This window comes from Marmota marmota, unplaced genomic scaffold, assembly GCF_001458135.2.
Source record: "Marmota marmota marmota unplaced genomic scaffold, marMar, whole genome shotgun sequence".
NCBI lineage: Eukaryota > Metazoa > Chordata > Mammalia > Rodentia > Sciuridae > Marmota > Marmota marmota.
Genome location: NW_026000075.1, coordinates 4004683 through 4026460, shown reverse-complemented (window position 1 = coordinate 4026460; position 21778 = coordinate 4004683). Strand labels below are relative to the sequence as shown.

General features: G+C 38.8%; 1 protein-coding gene across 2 annotated transcripts; it reads right to left on the bottom strand.

Annotated features, from left to right (window-relative positions):
• Window positions 1-1094: 1094 nt before the first annotated feature.
• Kcnmb3 (potassium calcium-activated channel subfamily M regulatory beta subunit 3) lies at window positions 1095-16815 on the bottom strand. 2 transcript variants are annotated; one of them, XM_015494244.2, is made up of 4 exons: window positions 16754-16815; window positions 9419-9610; window positions 5709-5907; window positions 1095-1428 (listed from the first exon to the last, which is right to left on the bottom strand). In XM_015494244.2, the coding sequence occupies exons 1-4, from the start codon at window positions 16813-16815 to the stop codon at window positions 1360-1362; spliced, it is 522 nt and encodes a 173-aa protein (XP_015349730.1). In that variant the 3' UTR covers window positions 1095-1359. The 2 variants fall into 2 exon arrangements, with proteins under 2 accessions (XP_015349730.1, XP_015349729.1); XM_015494243.2 differs by lacking the exon at window positions 1095-1428 and adding an exon at window positions 4427-4922.
• Between the last annotated feature and the right edge of the window lie 4963 nt (window positions 16816-21778).

Sequence of the window (21778 nt, the reverse complement as noted above, 5' to 3'; positions counted from 1 at the left end):
AAATTTAATCATTGTTTAGCCATGTAGAGAAGGCTATAGTGTGAGGAGGTTCATGGTCCTAGGTTCTTGATTTGGCATTTTATGTTTATTTTGTTCTCTTTTCTTCTTTATTCATGAATTTGGTATATGTTTTTTTGTACACATTTCTGTTTGCAAACACTGCTAGACCTAGTCAAGAGGGATCTTTCATAAAAGATGTAAACAAATACATGGTTCTGAATTTCTGAAGAGTTTAAAGTTTATTAGGAGTCTCCCAAGATGATATATTAAATAACCGTATTTATCTCATTCAAGTCCTGCACTTGTTTTGCACTTCCTCCTTACTAGTGCAGTGCCACTCCTTCTTCTTGGTTTTACATATGTTCCTCTTCCAGCCATGATAGTTAGCAGAAAGCAGAAGGTGTGAGCCATAGGGATATTTTCTGACTTGATTTTTACATGACTGCATGTAAGAGGCTTTAGTGGGGAAGTTGGGAGTAAAATTAGTCCATTGTATGTATAACATAGTTAGACTTAACTGGATTTTACTACCAACAGTAGACTCCATTCTTCATGTTGGTAAGTACAGAAAAAAAGTATTAATATACATTTGATAAGACAAGTAAAGTCAGTGAATTTTATCTGCAACCTCATTTTATCTGTCACTACAATAATTTTGTGGCAGAACCAGGTATATTTTTGGTTATTGTTATTTTATTGATCCTTTTAGGTTATTAAGGAGGGAGAAAACCTTGAGTGTTTCATATTAAAATATCTTTAATAAAACTAAACTTCTTAATTCTAGTACAGATTTCCAAATGTGGTCACAATCTGTTAATTTCATAAGAAAAAGTCCTTCATCAGATTTTAATTTATGCCCTTAGAGTAGATTGAGAACTTGGCCTTTATCTGACTCTAAAAATCTTTTTGGCTATGGAACCCAAGCTTTAAATTGCAGTTAATGGTTTCAGTCTTTGGACATAAATTTGGTTAAATAAAATGTTAAAAAGAATATGTCTTTTTGAAACATAACACCTTAGTGTCTTGGGAAATGTAATACTACCAGAAGACTACTGACACATCAAATGTTTATCTTAGATTCCTCAATAAGGAGCTCAAACCACCTTTTTAGCCCCATTAATTATAGCAAGTCTGTTTCTCTATATTTTGTTCATTTAATGAATTGAAGTCCTGTGGTATATTGCATTAGTTCGGAGACAGATGTTTTTAGTGTCCCTTTAACAATGGCCCAAAAAGTATTTGACACAGCAAGATGCATGTGTTATTATATCAAGAATATAGGATAATATAGTATCACTAAATTTAAGACCTCTTCCCAGTCTTGCTGTTCATAGCAGGAAGTTTGGCCTGTGACTGCACTTATTGTTTGTGCTCATCAGAAACTGTCAATGTCTGCTTTTCTTTAACTTTGCAGTCTGTAACATCACGCTGTTTATTAAAAAAAAAAAAATTACCTTGATTTGTGTCCAAACAATCTTTAGTGTATTATGTAAACAAAGAGCTGTGATAATTCTATCTTGCCATTTCTTTTGAAAAGCAAACCAGTGTTGCTAATAATCAAAATTTAGCTGAATTTGATTGAAAACCTGAAACTATTATGCCTTAAAAACCAATTTTTCTAACCTGGTAAAGTGATAAATATTAGAGAAATGTATGTTTAGATATTAACTTCCTTTAACCATAAATAATTTTATACTTCTTTAAGCAGACATATATGTATGTACACACAGGTATGAATGTATGTATGTATATATATAGGTAGATGGACTTTTTTCTTCAGCAGTTGAAGACCAGAACTTAAAAGTGAAGTTAGAAACAAGCTAGTTTTGCTTTCCGTTATCATTAAACATTGCAAAGGGTAAGTCTGGGCTTTTCTTTGACCAGTAATGCACATGGGCATTAATATTTAGTATTTATAAGCATTTAAGCCTATCATTGTTTAAATTCTATTGATTTGCCAAACGGTTTTAACTTTTAAGTGACTTTGCTCTCCAAATATAATGTCTGTCTTTCCTGGGATGAACCAAGTAACCACATCTGAATGAAAAACAATAATTGAAGCATATGCTTTGGGTTTCAAATTGGTAGTTTTGAATTTTTTTTAGAAAAAAATCACAAGAATTGCACATTGTTGAGGCGAAAGCCAAATTTATTAAGAAATAGAGATGCAACCTTCATTTAAGAAAACTACAGAATTTTCTTTTACAGAATGATTTAAAATAGACATGCATACATATACTTTATTTCAGGGAAGTCTTTGGTATACAGAATGATTTTGTCATAACTTTAAACCACAAGTTCTGAACCTTAAATGTGTGTCACATTTAGCCAAGAGAATGGGGTGGGGGCAGAGGAATTCTCTCTGGCAGCACTCTTCCCTACCCTCTATATCCATTGTCCAATGAAAAGTACCAAGGCTTACTATAGGAACTCAAGGTTTTTTTTTGTTGTTGTTGCTTGTTTGTTTGTTTTTAGCTACAAACATTTTTGAGCACCACTACTCGATGTCAGAAACTAAGCTTTGTGTTTCATTGACTCTACCTTGCTTATGCCTTAAAAACATGAAGACATTATCCCTGTTGTGTACATGAGAACTCAGAGGTTGAGACAGCTTTTCAGATTTGCCCCAGAATATGCATCTAAAAAGTTGTTTGGTAGCCTACAAACTGAAATGAATCCTACTCTGAGACATGTTCTGTCTACCATTCCATACAAAAAAGAAGGTGAAACATCCAAGATCATTTGTTACTGGTCAAGTCAACATTGCTCTGTTAAATTCAGTTTATTTACTAGTTTGTGGCTTGAAATTAATTGGTAAAAGGCATTAAACTGATTCAGAATCAGGAGTTTAGAGTTTGATTACATCTACACATAAAAGTTGCTTCAAAAATCTGACTTGTGGGCTGGGATGGAGCTCAGTGGTAATGCGCCTGCCTAGCACACATGGGGCTCTAAGTTCAACCCCCGGCACCACTAATAATACTAAAAGTCTTATTCTGTTGTCTATTATTTAAGACTTTTTGATAAAATTTTAAAGATATTTTGAGGCACACTGGAAAATCAAATTCTTTTTTTTTTTTTAAATTGTAGATGGACACAAAGCTTTTGTTTATTTTTATGTGGTGCTGAGAATCGAACACCGTGCCTCACACGTGCCAGGCAAGTGCTCTACTGCTGAGCTACAACTCCAACCCACAAGCAAATTCTTTTCAACTCAATCTGGAAAGCACTTGTGGGAAGAATTTTGTGACACCATTAAAGTACAGACAACTGCTAACTAGCCCTGCATCGCTTTCCTGCAGTGTGGATTATCTGAAGTAGACGTTGAAATCCAATACAGCTTCTCTTCACTTTACATTTCTAGTCATTTCTCCTACTCCTGTCAGAATGTGCACAGAGTAAAGTGAGCTAATGAAAAGCATAATAAACTAGAAAAAAATGTTGTGGTACATGGCAAGGTTAAATATAATTAAACTTAGCTCTCTGGAAAGCTTTCCTCTTTTATCATGAATGGTGAAAAAAACTAAAAAATGGTAGGTCCACAGTTTATTAACCATGATACATTTTTTTTTAAACCAGGGATTAAGCCTGAAAAGGTTTACCTATTAAGCTACATCCCCATCCCTTTTTATATTTTATTTAGAGACAAGGTCTCGCTGAGTTGCTTAGGGCCTTGCTAAGTTGCTGAAGCTGGCTTTGAACTCATGATCATCCTGCCTCACCTTCAAGGATCACAAGCATGCACTACCACACCCAGCTAATTTTTTGTTGTTGTTGATGGACCTTTATTTAATTTATTTGTATGTGGTGCTGAGAATCAAACCCAGTGCCTCACGTATGCTAGGCAAGTGCTCTACCACTGAGCCCAACACCAGCCCCTCATTTTTGTCTTTCTATAAAGAATGAACTATTCTTTGCCACGGATTTTTTTTTTTTTTTTTTTTTTTTTTTTTTTTTTGGTACTGGGAATTGAACCCAGAGACACTTAACCACTGAGCCATATCCCCAGGCTTTTTATTTCTTATTTTAAGACAGGGTCTCGCAAAGTTGCTGAGGCTAGCCTTGAACTTGTGATACTCCTGCCTGGGCCTCCTTAGTCACTGGGACTGCAGGTGTGCATCACCACACACCACTAAGGATTTTTTTTTTTTTTTGGTAGAAAAATTATTGCGTGAACTATACTGCATAGAGTTAGGCTGACAGTCAAGTGCTCAGTAGATACCTTGGTCATTTGTTTCCATACTGACAAATTCTAGCAAGGGCTAAACTTAGATACTAAGAATAGCTACCTTGAACTCATTTTGCCCTGTATGCTTCCTTGGCTCTTATGTGGAAGGAGGTTTGGAGTAGAAAGGAGGTGAGTCTGTACATATTTACAGAATGAATAAATTACACAATGAAGCTTTTAAAAAAATGTTTCCCACATAAAAATGCAATGTGTAACTTTGGGTGGTTAGACTAATTGGCAGGCAACCATACTTAGGTCTTCAACTGCAGAAATTTCACTGTGTGAGGCCAGCGCTTTACTTTGGCCACTGTCTTAACATCTCTCTGCTCCTTCCTTTGCTCCTCCCCAAACTCCACAATTGGATTTGCTGCTGTCCTATAGAGTGTACTCTGCCACTCTCCTGATCTCTGACTGAAGTGCTGTATTTTCCACACTGTAGGGACAGGCACTGTGTCAGTCTCACCATGCCAACAATCAGGGCACCACCTAGCAAAGTCAGTGAGGGCCAGAATAAACAATGGAAGACAACCATGTGGTTGTACTTTTTTATAAGAATGACATCTTCAGATTGTCCATCTGGATAGTAGAAACATGAAAACGGGGTTCCATTTTTGTGATCGAAGAATTCCTTTATGTCCAGGGCACTGTTGAGCAAATGGTTCCTATCTCGATGGCACTTAGGTGTATAAAAACACTAGGAATATGGAGGAGAAAAAAGACAAGGACACTGTCACTAATACCAAGCAACAGCTTCAATTCTAAAGTAACTTCAGGCTTAAGCTTGTAGTGAAAAATTTCAGTCTTAGAAAGTGGTTAAATATTACATAGTTCATAGGGAAAGGTTGACAGGAGAGTACAGTGAAATGGCCATTTCCCAGTGCTAAGAAAAAAAGTTTAAAGTTCATTACCATATCCATTAGGAACTTAGGGGACTGTGTTAAGGACTAAAAATGTTTGAGACCTTAAAAATTATTGCATCCAAAATAGAAAACAACTCATCAGATTGAAATTAGTGCTTTAAGACATCAAAATGTAAATGTCAATCTAATGCAACTTTTATAATTAAGTGTATATATAAATTTTAAGTCTTTTTAAGTGGTTGTATAAGTTATTAAAAGTATAACAATCCATTAAATTTAATAAGAAATCTTGTTTGACTGACTTAAGGTCAACCTTGAGTACATTTTAACATTTGTTGATGAGAGTGTGAGCTCCCCATGTAAGACTGCCTACTGAAAACTGCTCAGCCTACGAATTTCAGATACCAAAACTGGAATAATGCCTCTCCTTTCTGTATACCCTATTTGTCCTCCAAGAATTCTGTAAGCTTCATTTATCCTGATTTGACCACTTTGGAAATGTTTGCTTGAAGGAAACAGATTTTTCTCTACAGATGGCTCTAGGTTCTGCACCCTGCTAGGACAGTCTGTCATGAAAGGGTGGTTGTTCTAAGAAATCTATTACATGAACTTTACATTACCTTGGAATTGATCTGAACAGCCTCTTCATTATAATGCAGCAGAGCTTTCTGACCTGAATGGGTAAGGTTCACAAACACCTGAAGACATGGGTACTTCCCCTGGCCTTGGCAGTCCATGCCACAGCTGAAAGCACAGTCCAACCAGTCCTCCATGATGTGCGTGTGGATGGTAGTGCAGTTCGACTCTTTGCGCTGAGTGCTTCAATATGAAAAAATAAATACTCATCTACTAGGAATTTTAGTTTCATATTTCTAATGTAGTAGCCCAAGGCATTTGTCTATTTAAAGGTTATGATGCAGGATCATTACAGAAGCCACGTAATGATCAAGGAGGAGAGTGTAGAGGACGTAGAGATGGGATAAACAGCAGCAGATGGCCCAGTTCCATCTCAATTCTGATCCTACTGACATTTCTCACTATGCCAACCCTAAGATCCCCTTAGATCAATGGTTTTCAAAGCTCAGAATTACCTGAATGTGTATGGTAGAATTTGTGTACTCCAGGGCTACACTCCCAGAGATTCTGTCTTAATAGGTCTGAGGCCCAGGAGTCTGTGTATTTAACAGTATTTAAGATACAAGTATTTGGAGAAATAGACTAAGTAGTGTTACCCTAAGTGCTGTGTCACCAAGATTCACACTGTACACCCACTAGTTGTCCTCATAACTGCCTTTGGAAGAGTCAACTATAAGGCTTAGTCAACATAACCTGCAGAAAGTTCTGCTAACAAGACATATTTCCATATACCCACTCTGCTTCCAAACAAACAGCCAAATGCAAGCATACAAGGAATATGTATTATAATACCTACCACATTTTTGTTCTCTGAAGTTCTTTTAAAGTCAGGAACTACATCTTGTTCATCTTTATGTTTCTTAAAGTGTAAGGCATAATGCCTCTCCCATCCTAAATGCTCCATGAGGATTGTACTAAATTAAATTTTACTTGAAAAATAGTCCTTGAGAATTTGCACATGTACTACATACACGAAATGTCTTAGGTGCTATGGAAGTGGTAGGTAGATAAAGTCCCTGCCCTGAAGATTTTGTAGTAGTATTGAGAAAAGATCTATACAGATAAAATAATTAGAGAACAAGAGAGAGTAAATGAGACCAAGAGGAAATGCTGGAATTGTGTGGGACCAGCTCGTCATGCAGCCTCACACATCTAGGTGGGTCTCTGTTTATTTCCTCTTGCCTGAAACAAGAAGTTAGATTAGCAAGCCTTAAAGTCAGAATGCTTGAAATGCATTGTTTAGTTAGATTCATATCACACTTCTTAATACCATTGACCATAAATAATCATTTTTCTTTATTAATATAATAAACTGGAGACACACTATGCAGTTTAACCTGGCTGACCTCCAGGGGCTATGGAAGTGGTAGGTAAATAAAGTCCCTGCCCCTCCAGAATAAAAACCCCTAGAAGTGGGGCAGTGAGAGCAGTGTCGGGGTGCTGTGACATAAAGGTGTTCAGGGCACTTAGCCTGCTTTTGCTGGTTTCTAAGAGGGAGGACAATGAAGCCCAGGAGCCAGGACTTCAGCAGCCTCCTGAAAGTGTTCCAGAAAATGTTCTCTTCTGGAACATCTAGAAGGGAATGCATCCTAGCCAAAGCCTTGGTGTTAGCCCTGTGACACCTGAGTCTGACTTCTGACCTACAGAGATGTGAGATGATCAATTTGTGTTAAGTTAACCAAGCTTATGGTAACTTGTTACAGCGACAACAGAAAACTAATACAGACACTCAAAATACTGCAAACCGTAAAAAAAAAAAAAAAAAAAAAAATGGAGGTAGACCTAGAAAATTTGTTGGGCAAGTGAAAATCAAAAATAGCAAATAAAGTTCTTTTATAGGTTTAGCTCTGGCCTGCTGCTTCACTAAATTAACCTATCTACTTAACCTAGGCATCTTGGGATGCTTTCTTATCTCTTAGAACCTAAGTTCTCTACAGCTGGAGCAAGTACAAACAATATGATTTGAATCTCCCCTTGAAAAGTTCAAAAAGCTCTGCTATAAAGAGTACGACATTCTGTCCTACACACAAGAGCCAGGTTAGAACCTCTCAACTGGAACCAAGAACATATTTTTGGGCAGGGGCCACGGGACTAGGGATTGAACTCAGAGGTACTTGACCACTGAGCCACATCCCCAGCCCTATTTTGTATTTTTTTTAGAGACAGGGTCTCACTGAGTTGCTAAGCACCTTGCTTTTGCTGAATCTGGCTTTGAACTCGCAATCCTCCTGCCTCAGCCTCCCAAGTTGCTGGGATTACAGGCATGCACCACTGCACCCAGCTTGAACCAAGGACATATTTAGGACTAAAAAGTAAACACATTCTTTCAATAGCATTGTGGGTGTATTTGTCTGCAGCTGTGACAAAAATCTATCATCACTGGTGGGAAAATGAGGGATCAAGATCATGAGGATGGGTAAGAACTACCAAAGTCTTCCTAACTACCATATTTTCTGGAGCAGAACTCCTCGAGATGGCACAAGATGAGAGATATGAACTCATTGCCCTTAAGCATTCACTTTATTACTTTAACCAAACAATTTCCAGAAATACTTAGAAAAGTAAACCTTAAATATGAGCAACAGTTTGGTGCCAGATTACAGGAGGTATCCTCAACCCATCTCCCAAATAGATCACATTTTTAAAACTAATCTGGTCTGCCTGTGTGTGCATATTCATTCTCTCTCTCTCTCTCTCTCTCTCTCTCTCTCTCTCACACACACACACACACACACACACACACGCACACTTACACAGATTCATTCAAATATGTAGATATATGTAATTCAGTTAATTTTTAAAATAGATGAGAAAAATGGAGTAACAGGAAAAGGAGGAGAGAAAACAATAAAGTCAGAATTGAGGTACAAGCATCAAACCGAAAACCATCAGCGATCCCTTCTAGTTATAAGAACTGAGCTCTGAGCTTCCTAGCAGCCAGCTAGATGTATGATTCCTGGCTTCTACTGAATAAAAGTGAGCTGGTTGATTAGGAACAGAACCAGTTCTTCTGGTCCTAATGTCAGAGAGAAAATTCCTTGGAATACTTATAATAGCAGCACCATATGTTTAGTGGATGGTGCCCTCTGCCTTTTCCCCTATCACTGGTCACTCAGGAATGGGAGGAGATGAATCTGGAAAAAAAAAAACACAAGTAGGCCACTCACTCCCTCTCCCTCATTGGACTCCTAGGCCTTCTTTTCCCATTCTCCCTGGGCCTTCATTGCCCTTTCAATGTCCAAAGTAAAAGCATCCTTTGCTTTTACATGCATTTAATGGGAAGCAAGTTTAAAGAAAGGAAACTAATATTTATTGAGCAACTATTATGGAGTTGGATAGAGATTGTCAAATTCAAAAAACTTTCATTGTTTCCACAGGGAAGGATTAATATTTCCCATTTCCCTGAGAAATGACATTTTTAAAGGGAGAATTTGTGACTTAAATAAATATCTAAGTTGTAGATTATGTTTGGAGGTGTATGGAAATGAGAGATTGAGTAGGGGAAGGATATCTTCCACATTCTTACCACTTTATTCCCCAAACCCAGCAGTTTTCCCGCAGAAAGAGAAGGAAAAGTAATTGCACCTTCAGAAGAGCAGAAACTGGAGAAACCTACGTCAGCCTTCCCAGCTTTACCACTGTGCCTGGGTAGGATCTGAATTGTAAACTCGGGATCTCTGACTCTGATTCTTACCTGAGCATGAAAGGCTTTAGGATGGTTGTTCCAAGCAAGAAGAACATTAGGATGGAGAAGCCCATCATTGCATACCCTAGCAACATGGCTCTGTCCTCTCCAGCACTGGAGGGCAGCTTCCTGTGCACCTCTGGTGGGTCTCCGTCCTTATAGTCTCTATATCTCTTCTTCACCGAGGTAGGAAAGGCTGTCCTTTGGAGGAAATGATGGGGGAGATTGAGACAAGCTCAGAAACAAGTGGCATTTACCAACATAGGGAGTAGGAGGATAATCCCATTTGCAACCCCTGAAGGCTATGAACAGGTTCAATGCAACACAACAAGATTCCCCTTTCAGAGCTTGGTGGGAAGTCCATCTAAATAAGCTTTGATGGTGTTCTAGTGCCGCAGTCCGGCTGCAGCAAAATAACCGGGGGGTGACGAACAACTTGTGTAGATTGATACAGCAGGAGTAGGAGCCGTTTATTGCAGGACAGGAGCAGTATTTATACATTCCACACAGCTTATCTAATTAGCATAAACTAGATACATCAGTCAACCAATAAAGAATTTCCACACTTAATGGCTTGTTTTTGTTACTTCTCAAACCATTCCCTCTGGCATTTTGCCAGGCACCATCCAGACTTGTTTACGAACTCTAACATTCCCCTGGCAAAATGCCAGGTGTTATTTTGACTTGTTTACAGACTCTAACATTCTAGGACATATTTTTAAAGATATAGTAACAAACAGGTCTGAGTAACGTGGTCTGGTAAACGGCTTTAGGGAATCTATGTAATCAATGACTAGTAAAGAATTACCTAAAAGTATTTTTTCTAATTTTGTTTTATATGAATAAGTGTTATAAACTGATTTATCTTTCAGGGATATTGCACATCCTTTCTGAAAATATTTTTTACATTCTCTTATGGATTCTGTCTGGTAAGAATGACTGAGAAGCTTCACTTTTGGAATTAAGAGCATCCTGAAACAGCAGGGTTTGTCTTATTCTTTCATATTCGCATGTGGGCAAGGCAGCACCCCACCAACTGCACTCCCAGACCCATGGCTCAGCCGACTATGATTTATGAAGTTGTCCCTGCTGTCTTCTCCTGTCCACTTCTCCTCTCCATCTGCTCGCTGCTCTGCGTAAGTGTCCCTGAGTTTCTTCTCTCTGCTCTGCCTGAGAGCCTGCTGCAACAAAGGATGTGATAAATTACTTCACAGTGGGACACAAAGGTCACAAACTGGTGGCCCATGGACAGCATCCAGCCCATGGATATATTTTATTTGGCCTTCTCTCTGGATTCTTTTATTTATTTATTTATTTATTTATTTATTTATTTATTTATTTATTTTAATGTGGGATTAGTTGCTAACACTTTAAAATCATGAGATTGCCCATGAAAATGCTGATTTCTGACTTTTGAAAAACATCACAAGCTACATTCCTACATTCAAACAGTTGAGGCCGGGCCAACCAGTGGCTGCCCTGTGGGCAGACTGTGTTCTCCAGTTTGCTACAGTCCCAGAATTTCACATGATAGTGTCATTAATTTGCCATCCCCTGCTCAGTAGCCATTTGAGTCCTAGGGATGGTTCTATTTTAAGAGGCTTTATGAATTGATAAACCAAATAAATGCTTATAATTGTAAAAACTTAGGCTCCATAAAGCTGCCTGATTACTAAATTTTGAAGCCAAACAAAAACCTTATCAAGGTTTTTTTTCCCAAAAAAAATATATTTCATATTTTATTCCATGTCCTTGCCCTTTCCTCTCCTTCACCCCTGCAGCACGTTCAGCCTCTAAACAGAGCAAGAGGAATGTCAAGCAATCCAAGGTGCCTTGGGAGCCCCCACGGGGGAGCAGTTGCTTCTAAAGATTGCCACTTTGGAGGATAAAGAACTTTATAACCTCCTTTGATACTTCATTTATCCTCTATCCTTCTACTCTGAGAGAATGGACACAGAAAAAAAAACCTTCATAAAATTTGAGACAGAATATTTTTGATTTATCAGCAAATCCAATATCTTAGGGAAAGAGTTTTAGCCCTAAGGTAAAGTTTGGGTATTTTCTGTAGTTTCCAATACCAAACACCCTGCATGTTCCCTTTGCTCTGACGGTGGACATCAATTGCTCTGTGTCATAAGGTATGTGGAGATTTATTGCAAGATACCCTTGGAATCCATGGGTGAAGAGGCCTATAATGAGGCCTCCTGGCATTTCTAATACATTCACTAAATATGCCCAATTATAGTGGTGTGTTGCAGGGAACTGGCATAACCTGTTAGATTCTGATCTAAGGTAGAAATCAGAACTGCTAGGACACTATAACTTCTTTCCTATTTTCAATATTTCTGTCTACTTTGTTCTAAGGCTTTCTGAAAAATTGGCAACCTCATAAATCCCTTGTAAAGAAGTTATATCATGTTGTGGGGAAGGGGTATCATAAAGTAGTCATTAAAAATGAACACATATGCTAAAGATAGTGGCTGTAAACCTGTAATAGCAGCTACTTTTGGGGCTGAGGCAGGAGGATCATGAGCTCAAAGCCAGCCTGGGCAACTTAGAAAGATCCTGTCTCACAATACAAAATAAAAAGGACTGGGATGTGGCTCTGTGGTAAATAAAGGAAAGGGGGAGGGAAGGATAGGATTACATAAAGATAAAGGTAAGATCAGTAATTAGAAGAAGGAGATCAAGAGACAGAATGGAGGGATGGGTACGGGAGGGGCAATGCAGAAAGAATTAAAAAAAATCATGTTATGTGCATATATAAATACACAACGGGAACTTTACCTTTATGCATAGGCAGAAAGAACCGATCAAATATAAATTAATAGATGAGCAAAAGGCAGTCTAATAGAGAAACGAGAATGGGGGAGTACAAAAGTGGGGGATCAAAAACTGAAATCAAATTCCATACATATATGAACCTGTCAGGATGAACCCAAATACTCTGTATGACTATAAATCTCTAACAAAGAAAAAAAGAACCCTTGGGTTCCATTTCTAGTACTGAAATAAATAAATAAATATGTTTTTTTAAAAATTAAGTTAAATCTGTATCTAACATTTAAAGAGTAATATTAAATATTAAAGAGTAATAGACTCTACTGATGTGATTCTGCAATCTGTGTATGGGGTGAAGGTGGGAGTTCATAACCCACTTGAATCAAAGTGTGGAATATGATATGTCAAGAAATTTGTAATGTTTTGAACAACCAACAATACAAAATTAAAAAAAAAAGTAATAGACTCTAAAATATGAATAAGCTAATATTAAATTAAACCAAATTCTAGTAATGAAAACTAAAGGAGTTGAAAGTAAAAACTTTGTGGATATATTTAATAGTTAATTAGATACATCTGAAAAGATCATTAGTAAACAGAAAATGGATCTGAAAAACAGCCGAAGTGTAATTCACAGGGATTTTTAAGTGGAAAATATGGAAGGAAGGTTAGGAGACATAGAAGACAGGTTGAAAAATGCCTTACATTATAGCTGTTCAAAATTCCAGAAGAAAATAAGTTAGAAGCAATATTTTAAAGAGAAAGTAAAATTTCAGAACTAACAAAAGACCCAGTCCACAGATTCCAGGAGCCCTGTGGCATAAAATAAAAAGAAATTCACACCTAGACAGAGTCACAGATATATTGCACTCTTACAAAAATGGGGGGGGGGGCGATACTTAACAGAAGCCAGAGAAAAAGATAGTATGATTTCAAAGGACTGATGAGCTGAGAGCTTACTTCTCTATAACAAGAATCCAAGCCAGAGGACAGGAATGTTGTCAATACACTGAGACAGAGTAACTACAAGTTTCTATACCCAGCAAAAGAATTTCTCAAGCCCAAGTGTGAAATAAAAAATTTCAGACACCCACAAAACTGAGTTTGCCCTCCTAGACTCTAAAGGAAAAGGTCAAGTATTTACTCTAAGCTGAAGGAGAATAGTCCAGGAGGCAGAACTGAGATTTCATCAGAAATGAAGAGCAAATACAGGAATAAGTAAGTAAAGACATTGACTCTAAAAAATAATAATATTCTTTAGTTTTATTACTATGGAAATGTTTTGGACACTTAAAATACATGACAAGAGCATATAATTTGGAGGGGGTAACAATGCTAAAGTGTTCTAAGTGGCTAGAAGTTGGGTGGGTGGAGATAAAGATATTGAATTTACTTTGATAAGTTCTGGTCTGCATATTAAATTTCTGGAGTAGCCCCTAAAAGAATAGAAATAGGAGACATAATTTCCAAATTATTAGAAGGGGAGAAATCAATCCAAAAGAAAGCAAAAAGGAAGAAAAATCTCTCATGGAAAAGGCAGGACAAATAACACAAATAACCTGATAGAATAATGTTATTCTATCAGTATATCAGAAATTATACGAAATCTAAGAAGATTAAAAGATGTTAAAAGATGAAGATTGTCAGACTAGATTTAAATATGTTTATATTTTTACAAAAGACACATCTGTGTATTCACAGATACAGAAAAGCTGAGATTCAATACACAAAGTGTAACAAAAAGCAAGCCGATATGAACCTTAAGATTAAAGGCTTTGTTAGAAGTAACGATAGTAACATTGATTAAAAAAACTTTGATTCACCTGGAAGATATAACAATTCTAATTTGTATATACCTAATAGCATCACCTCATTGACAGAACTATAAGAAGAAATAGACAAAATCCACTGTCAGATTATGAGATATTTTTATACACTCTTTCATTGTAATTGAGTAATTGATAGCTCAATCAGAGAAGTCAATAAGGAAAGAGGTCTGAGCAAAGTAATTAACAAGCCTTACCTATATAATAGATATTACTGTCCCCTGTAGAATGCAGTCTTCTCAAGCACATAGGAAACATTTATGAGACCTGACCGCAAACTTAGCTGTAAAGAAAGTCTCAAAAACTAGCAAAGGATTCATGAGAGCAACACGCTTTTGTATGCTCATTGTATGAAACTCAGAAAATATAAGTCTAAGAAAGAGGAAAAAATAACCCCACAATCCTTTAGAGGTAATTCCTGCTCATTTGCTAGGTTATTCCTACCTTTTTCTATATTGTTTCAAATGAATGCAGTCACACTAGATAGAGTTTAGGGGTTTTAATCTTATTCATTTGTTTCCCATGTCATTAGTTATTCTTTGTAGCTATTCTATTGGATACACAATATTCTATCAGGTGGATATTCCATAATTTCTTTAACCATGTCTTCATTGTTGGATATTATTACATTGTTTCCAGTTCTCAGAGACCACAAACAGCCCTATAATTAACTTTGTGATGTTTACCAACACCTTTCATCCAAGGATCTCAAAGCACTTACAAATGATCTAATTCTCTCTCAAGTCAGTGATGTCAGGGAAGGCAGTTTTACTTCTTTGTGCTAGTAATACATCTCCATTTCTAACCAAGGTATTTCCTGGAAATGTTTAGTCATAGTCAAGGCAGTGTCCACCCTGCTGGTCCTCTGCATAGCAGGTAGGACCAACTTTCCCACCAGACCTGAGCACAGCACAGTGCATTCTGGCTCAGCCTGAGGCAAACTCGATGACAAAGCTCGAACACGCTCATCTGGGTGTGAGCAGGACAGAAGCCAGCAGCCTCTCCCTCCAACACTGAAACTTGTGCAAGAAGTGTTCCTTAGAAACATGCTGTGGCTCATCAAACTTCATAATTCACCCAGTACTTACTTCACATGCGTATGTAACTCCTAAGCATGGGGTACATTAAATTAATATCTCCCTGTAATTTGTTTTTGTTGCAGAGGAGACTTTAGCAATTACTGTTACCCTTCCATCTTTTAATGACAAAATTATTTAACAACTTCTTTTGAAACAGCAAAGGAGGTTGAGTAAAGTCAACATGGTTCATCAAGTTCATCAAGAGGAAAGAGCAATCATTCAATTGTGAGTTTCGGAAAAGAAAATGAGATGCTACCTTGCTTTGGAGTTAATATGACTCTCTTTATATCTAGTTAATTGGGCTGTGAACAGGGCATTAAAAACTTGTTTTCTTGCATGTTTGCGTTTGATCATTTGCCATGCAGTGATTCACTTTAATTGTCTACTCATAAAAGCATTTGTTCATTCCTAGGAGAGAAGAATCGCTTTCTCCTCCATGCTCTGACCGTTCCTTCATCCCCAGACCTCACCCAAATCCCTATATCTCCCTCTTCTCCTGTTTTTTCTCCCTCAAATATCCACCAGCGTAGCTAGAAGATAGTGGTGTAGATAAATGTGATGACATTGCAATCTTCAGTGCTTCCACTTTTTAAGCTCCAACTCCACTTGAACCTCTAACAAGGTCATCCAACTTTTCAGATAGTGAACTTGGTTGTGACTAGTACCCCTCCCAAGAAAATGCTGGCATGCTTTTACTCTCGTTGTTTGAAAACCCTCAGGCATTGCTCCTCTCTGTTTTGGTGACCACTGCTGACTGCCTCACCACTCCAACCCCAGGGTAGTGGGGAGTGCCACTTCCCTAAGGGCTCTCAGCTCCTCTGCTCATCATTCCCCTGGGGAGAAAGGGGTGCAGAAAAATGATTGATCTTACTTCCCCTTTAAGGAGTGGAAGAGGGTGGCTAATAACAATAGCTAAAATGTACACAAAATCTGATGATCTAGTTTAGAATGCTCGGAGAGTAGATCACTGTGCTAGGGCATGTGGGCTCTCTTCCTATCTCCATTTCAGAGATAAGAGGTGGAGACAAGTTAAGTCACTTGCCCAGAGCCATACACCTAGTTAAGTGGAGCTGGGCACTGAATCCAAACAGTGACTGGAAGGACTCACAAATAGGACCAAAATACTGGTGTCATTTCCTCATTCCTTCATTCAACCAAGAGATATTGACTGCGCACTAACTATGTGCTGGGCCATATTCTAGTTCTGGGATCCAGGGGGGAGTTATTGGTCTCCAATAACTTGAAAGCTAGGGAGGAATTCAACCAGAAAGGATGCAGCCTATGATGTCAGCATTGCTGGGAAAGCCTCAGAGGTACCCTGAGAGGCATGGCAGGTGGGCGTTTTCAAAGCACAAACACCAAACCCAACCCCCAAATTTATTACAGCCAGTGGCTCACACCTGTAATCCCAGTAGCTCTGGAGGCTGAGACAGGAGGATTGAGATTCAAAGCCAGCCTCAGCAAAAACGAGGCATTAAGCAACTCGCTGAGACCCTGTGTCTAAATAAAATACAACATAGGGCTGGGGATGTGGCTCAGGGGTTGAGGGCTCCTGAGTTCAATCCCCAGTACAAAAAAAAAATTATTATAGCCCCCCTTTTAACAATTTCTTCCATAAGATGCCCGTTATAGGCTGAGAGAGTCTGGTGGTAACTTACCTCCCCTGGCACCTCCGGCTGCCCTGGAGTGTAATTTGAACGGGGATGCTGAAGGGCTGCATGAGGCCAGGGGGCTGGCCAAAATGAACTCCCTTCACCTGAGTCATGCCCTCTGAGGGCACAAGAAGGGTGAAGCCTAAGCATCAACGGAAGTGGAGTCCCAAAGGGAGTCCCCAACCCCCAGCTTAGCAACAGCCATCAGAAGCCCTGGGCTTCCAGAGCTGCCAGCCTGCTAGAACTTTCCTGGAGAGGTGGGAACTCGGGGCAGCCTGGCCCGCGCAGCTCTGCAGATTCTGGCAAGGTGAAGCAGTCACCCCTAGATGCTCAAAAAGAACCTGCTTGGTTTTCTACAGACTTCTCCCCACCGGTGCCTGGTGCCTGGTGCCTGCCTCCACCTTATCACTGGTGTTTCCGCTTCGCCAACTGGGTACATCGTCATAGAGACCAAAACACTTGTGGAAAGTTCTGAGACCCAAGGGGCCCTATATAATTGGTGAGGGACATACTCCGTTCAAGGTTTATAAGAAGAGGAAATCTTTGGCTTTGGCCACGTTTCCTTTTTTCACAAACTGTCTTAGCATGCAGGCTTAGAGAATGTTTTTTCCAGTTAATTGCATGTTCTAGTTAAGAGAATCTGCTTTTATACCATAGGTGACTTCCCCAAGTTTCAAGACTCAAAAAGCTATAAAATAATTTGCTATTAAAACTATCTCAAGGTCTAAAAAAGCACTATATGAAACATCATTTTATCTTTGATGATTTAATAGGCATTTGAGGCTGGGCATAGTGGCACACGCCTGTAATCCCAGAGGCTAGGGAGGCTGAGGCAGAGGATCATAAGTTCAAAGCCAGCCTCAGTAACAGTGAGATGCTGAACAATTTAGGGAGGCCCTGTCTCTAAATAAAATAGAAAATAGGGCCGGGGATGTGGCTTAGTGGTAGAGTGCCCCTGAGTTCAATCCCTGGCGTGAACATACACACACACACACACAAAAAAAAAAAAAAAAAAAAGCATTTGAGGATCTTTTCATACTCCCAAATTATGAATGTTAATTACCATTACACAGCGTTGTTTCCTGAGATGTGGATGATAAGAGTGTCAAACTTTTGCTCTGTTTGATTTTTTGTTTTGTTTTGTCTGGCTTTGTTTTTTGAACCTAGGGGTGCTCTACCACTGAACTGTATCCCCAACCCTTAGTATTTTTTATTTTGAATCAGGGTCTAAGTTGCTGAGGCGCCTTGAACTTGTAATCCTTCTCCCTCAGCCTCTCAAGCCACTGAAATTACAGGCATGTGTCTGGTTTGAGGTATTTTTGAATCAAGGCAAAATTATCTTAACATTCTCCAAAATTTTGGTGCAAACAAGAACATGAGCATAATCTCATATGTAAATAAAGCTATATAAACTGTTACTTGAAGACATTTTAACATCATTTAATGAAAAATATTTATTTGTATATTTCTAATTTGTGTAATTATTCTGTTAAGAGTTGTGGACTAGATCCTCTGTAAGATATTAGTTTTTAAAGAACTGAAGCAATTTAGAATAAAAACTGATAGCAACTAGAGTTTTTTCTTCTGCCTGGTACTTCCACCTAAGCCCTTATATATGACAGCTTTTCTTGTTTAGATTTAGATGTGCTTATAAATTTTCCTGAAACATGAAACAACTCCCTGGGAAGAAGTGAATGATTTGCTGCTACTTTTAGGTAACTGAGTCAAACTCAGAAATATGGTAATTTTTTCAGCCAAAGAGAACCTTTCTTTTTTTTTCTTTTTCTTTCCTTCAGAGGGGCTGTGACCTAGACAAAGCTGGTCCCAAACTTCAGAGCTGAAGCAATCCCCTGCCTCAGCCTCCTGAGTGGCCAGGACTACAGGAGTACCCTACCATACCCCTTTCTTTGTACCCAGATCTTGTACCTGCCTTTATAGGAACCTCCAAGTCATTCCTTTCTTAAAGCTCTAGTTCCTTTGAAAGAAATAGTCATGCACAATCTTTAAAAATTCATTGTAAAATGGTATGAGAAAACAAAGTAAGTTTTAAAAAATCACTTTTACTCCTAATTTACAAGTTCAGATGGGTCCTGATGGATTCTTTTTGGATCCTGACGAGTGTGGGCCTAGTTATTTCATGGATGTAGTTGTCACAACTGGCTGTCTGAAACTGACCTCAAATCTAGCTGTGTATGGTTCTGTCTTTTCTTTCTTTCTTTCTTTCTTTTTTTTTTTTTTTTTTTTTTTTTTTTGCTACTGGGAATTGAACCCAGGGAAAGTTACCACTGAGCTACACTCTCAGCCCTTTTTCCTTTTTATTTTCAATTTTGAGACAGGGTCTTACCAAGCTGCTGGGGATCTAGCTAAGTTTCTAAGACTTACCTCCAATTTGCCATCTTCCTTCCTCAGCCTCCCCAGTTGCTGTGATTACAGGAATGCACCACCATGCCCAGCTCCCCTCTTCCTTTTAAAATACGTCAAGATAATGAGAAGGGTTAACATCACCCCTTGTCCTTTGACTGTTTTCCTTCACTTGGTAACGTCTGGCCACTCTGTTCACCAGTGTACACCTACTCCCCTCTCAACCCATATCAAAGCCCACTCCACACACATACTTCATCCAGGACTCTTGGCCCATGTCGAGAGAAGAACCCAGAGCAGTGGGTATGAATTGAAATCCCCATGTGTCTGTTTGGCAACACAGCAAGGCTAAGCCAGATAGAGTGTAGTGATGAGAGACACCTGGCCCTCCCATCAGGATTCCTGGTCCCCAAGAGTCTCTCCTGAGCTCCCAGCCTCCTCCTTCTTCTGATTCACTGGCAACCACATCCTGCTCCATAAAACAACAACAATAAGTCATCTGTCAACCCACGATGTGGGTCTCTAGCCCTGAAACTTTGAGTACTAGGTTCAAATCCAAGCTTTGTAACTTCAAGTAACCCTTTAAAAATTTTCTGCCCTGGTTTTCTTCAGTTAAAAGGGAGGAAATAAAAACTCAGCATGAGCCACATGAGTACGCTAAGTCCAAGTGTCCATAAACTGTTGTGAAATCTATATATGAAAGCAGCTATTATTGCACAATGCTGTCATGGTGGAGTCCTGGCTCCAAAGTCCCAGTCATTTATTTTGCAGTTAATAGATGCCTTTCTCAAGGGAAGAAAAGGACCCTCTCTCCTTTTCACCATGATGAAGAAACTACTTCCTCATTCTTTTTCCATTATCTCAGTTGCATGCTACTTATTATAGCTAAGAATTCTTTTGTAGCTGAACTTCTCCGTGTTCATGAAAACTATGTCTGTTTTCACATTGAGAGATGCACAAGTCATTTATATCCTAAAAAGTCTGCAACAACTCATGGTCTCTGTTGTTTGTGTGTAAGGGAACAAATAAACCCTAACTGTACAGTCATCAGGATGGGGAATTTTTGCTGATGCAAGCAACAATTTAAACTGTCAAAAGTAAAGTTAAGCGGGGTACTGGAGTGCATGCCTGTAATCCCAGTGGCTCAAGAGATTAAGACAGGAAGATTGCAAGTTCAAAATCAGCCTAAGCAACTTAGCAAGGCCCTAGGTAACTTAGTACGACTCTGTCTCAAAATAAAAAATAAAAGGACTGGGAATGTGGCTTAGTGGTTATGGGTCCCTGAGTTCATCCCTAGTACCAAAAAAAATAAAGTTCATATCTGATTTTACATTCTCTTTGTAGGAAAATAACAACAAAAAGGAAGTATGGTTTAGGCCACACACTCCTGAAATCTTAGCTGGGACTTCCCTTTCCATTATCCTAATCGCTATCTTCAGCCATCTTTGTTCATCGAATGGGCACTTGACCCTGAGAACTAGGCCCACATCTGAGATACCAGCATCACCTCTCTGTAGATGTTTTTCCCTCTGAGTAAAACTAATGGCTAACATTTATTAAGCACTTAGTATTAGCCTAGCACAGTTCAAGGTTATCCATCCATTCATTAATTATGGGAGCCTTTTCTAGAGCACAGAGCTATGCTGACTCATACCACCTCATGAGTAGCAGGGAATGGGACCTATCCTGGCAAGCAGACAACTCAATGGACAATTGAAGCAGAAATTAATAAAAATGATAAACTAAATTGTTAGATATATTAACAGTCCTCAATTTATGATCTTGTTTGAAATCCACTGTGACCAAGTTTTCACAAGTGGCTCTGGGTACAGACGTTTTATAATATTATAAGCCAAATTATATTTGGTTTGAATATATGGTGTCTCCCAAAAGCTGTGATAATGCAAGTGTGATAATGTGTGATAATGCAAGACCAGTAAAAGGTGAAATGATTGTAGTAAGAGAGTAGTAACATACCAGTGGATAATCCACTGTTGTGGATTAACTGGGTAGTAACTGTAGGCAGATAGGATAGGGTTAGAGGAGGTAAGTCATTGTGGCCTGGCTTTAGGTTATATGTTTTGTCCCTGGTGAGCCATGCTCTCTCTGCTTACTGGCTGTCATGTCCTGAGCTGCTTTCCTCTACCACATACTTCTGCCGTGATGTTCTGCCTCAACTTGGACCCAGAGCTATGGAGTCAGCCCACCATAGACTGAAACTCTGAAACCATGAACCAAAATAAACTTTTCCTCTTCTACATTGTTCTTGTCAGGACTTTTGGTGATAGCAGTGAAAAGCTGACTAAAATAAGGTAATTGTTCACTGTATAAGTGGTACTGAAATCCAAGTTTGACCTATTAAATACAGACTCCTAGGCCCGATCTCTAGTGTTGATAAAATAATTTGCGTGTAGGACCCAAACCTAATTGTTAAAAGTCCTTAATACAAGTGGTCTGTATTAGGGTTCCCTAGAGGAACAGAATCAACAGAAAATATAAATATAAAAAGTGGATTTATTAGGTTGGCTTATGCAACCAGAAGCTGGATAGTCCACAATGGCCGTCTGCAAGCTGGAGAGCTGGAAGAACCAGTAGCTATAGTCCAAGAGGCTGAAGCCTCAAAAGAAGAGGGATCAATGATGCTACCCTAGTCTGAGACTGAAGGCTTCT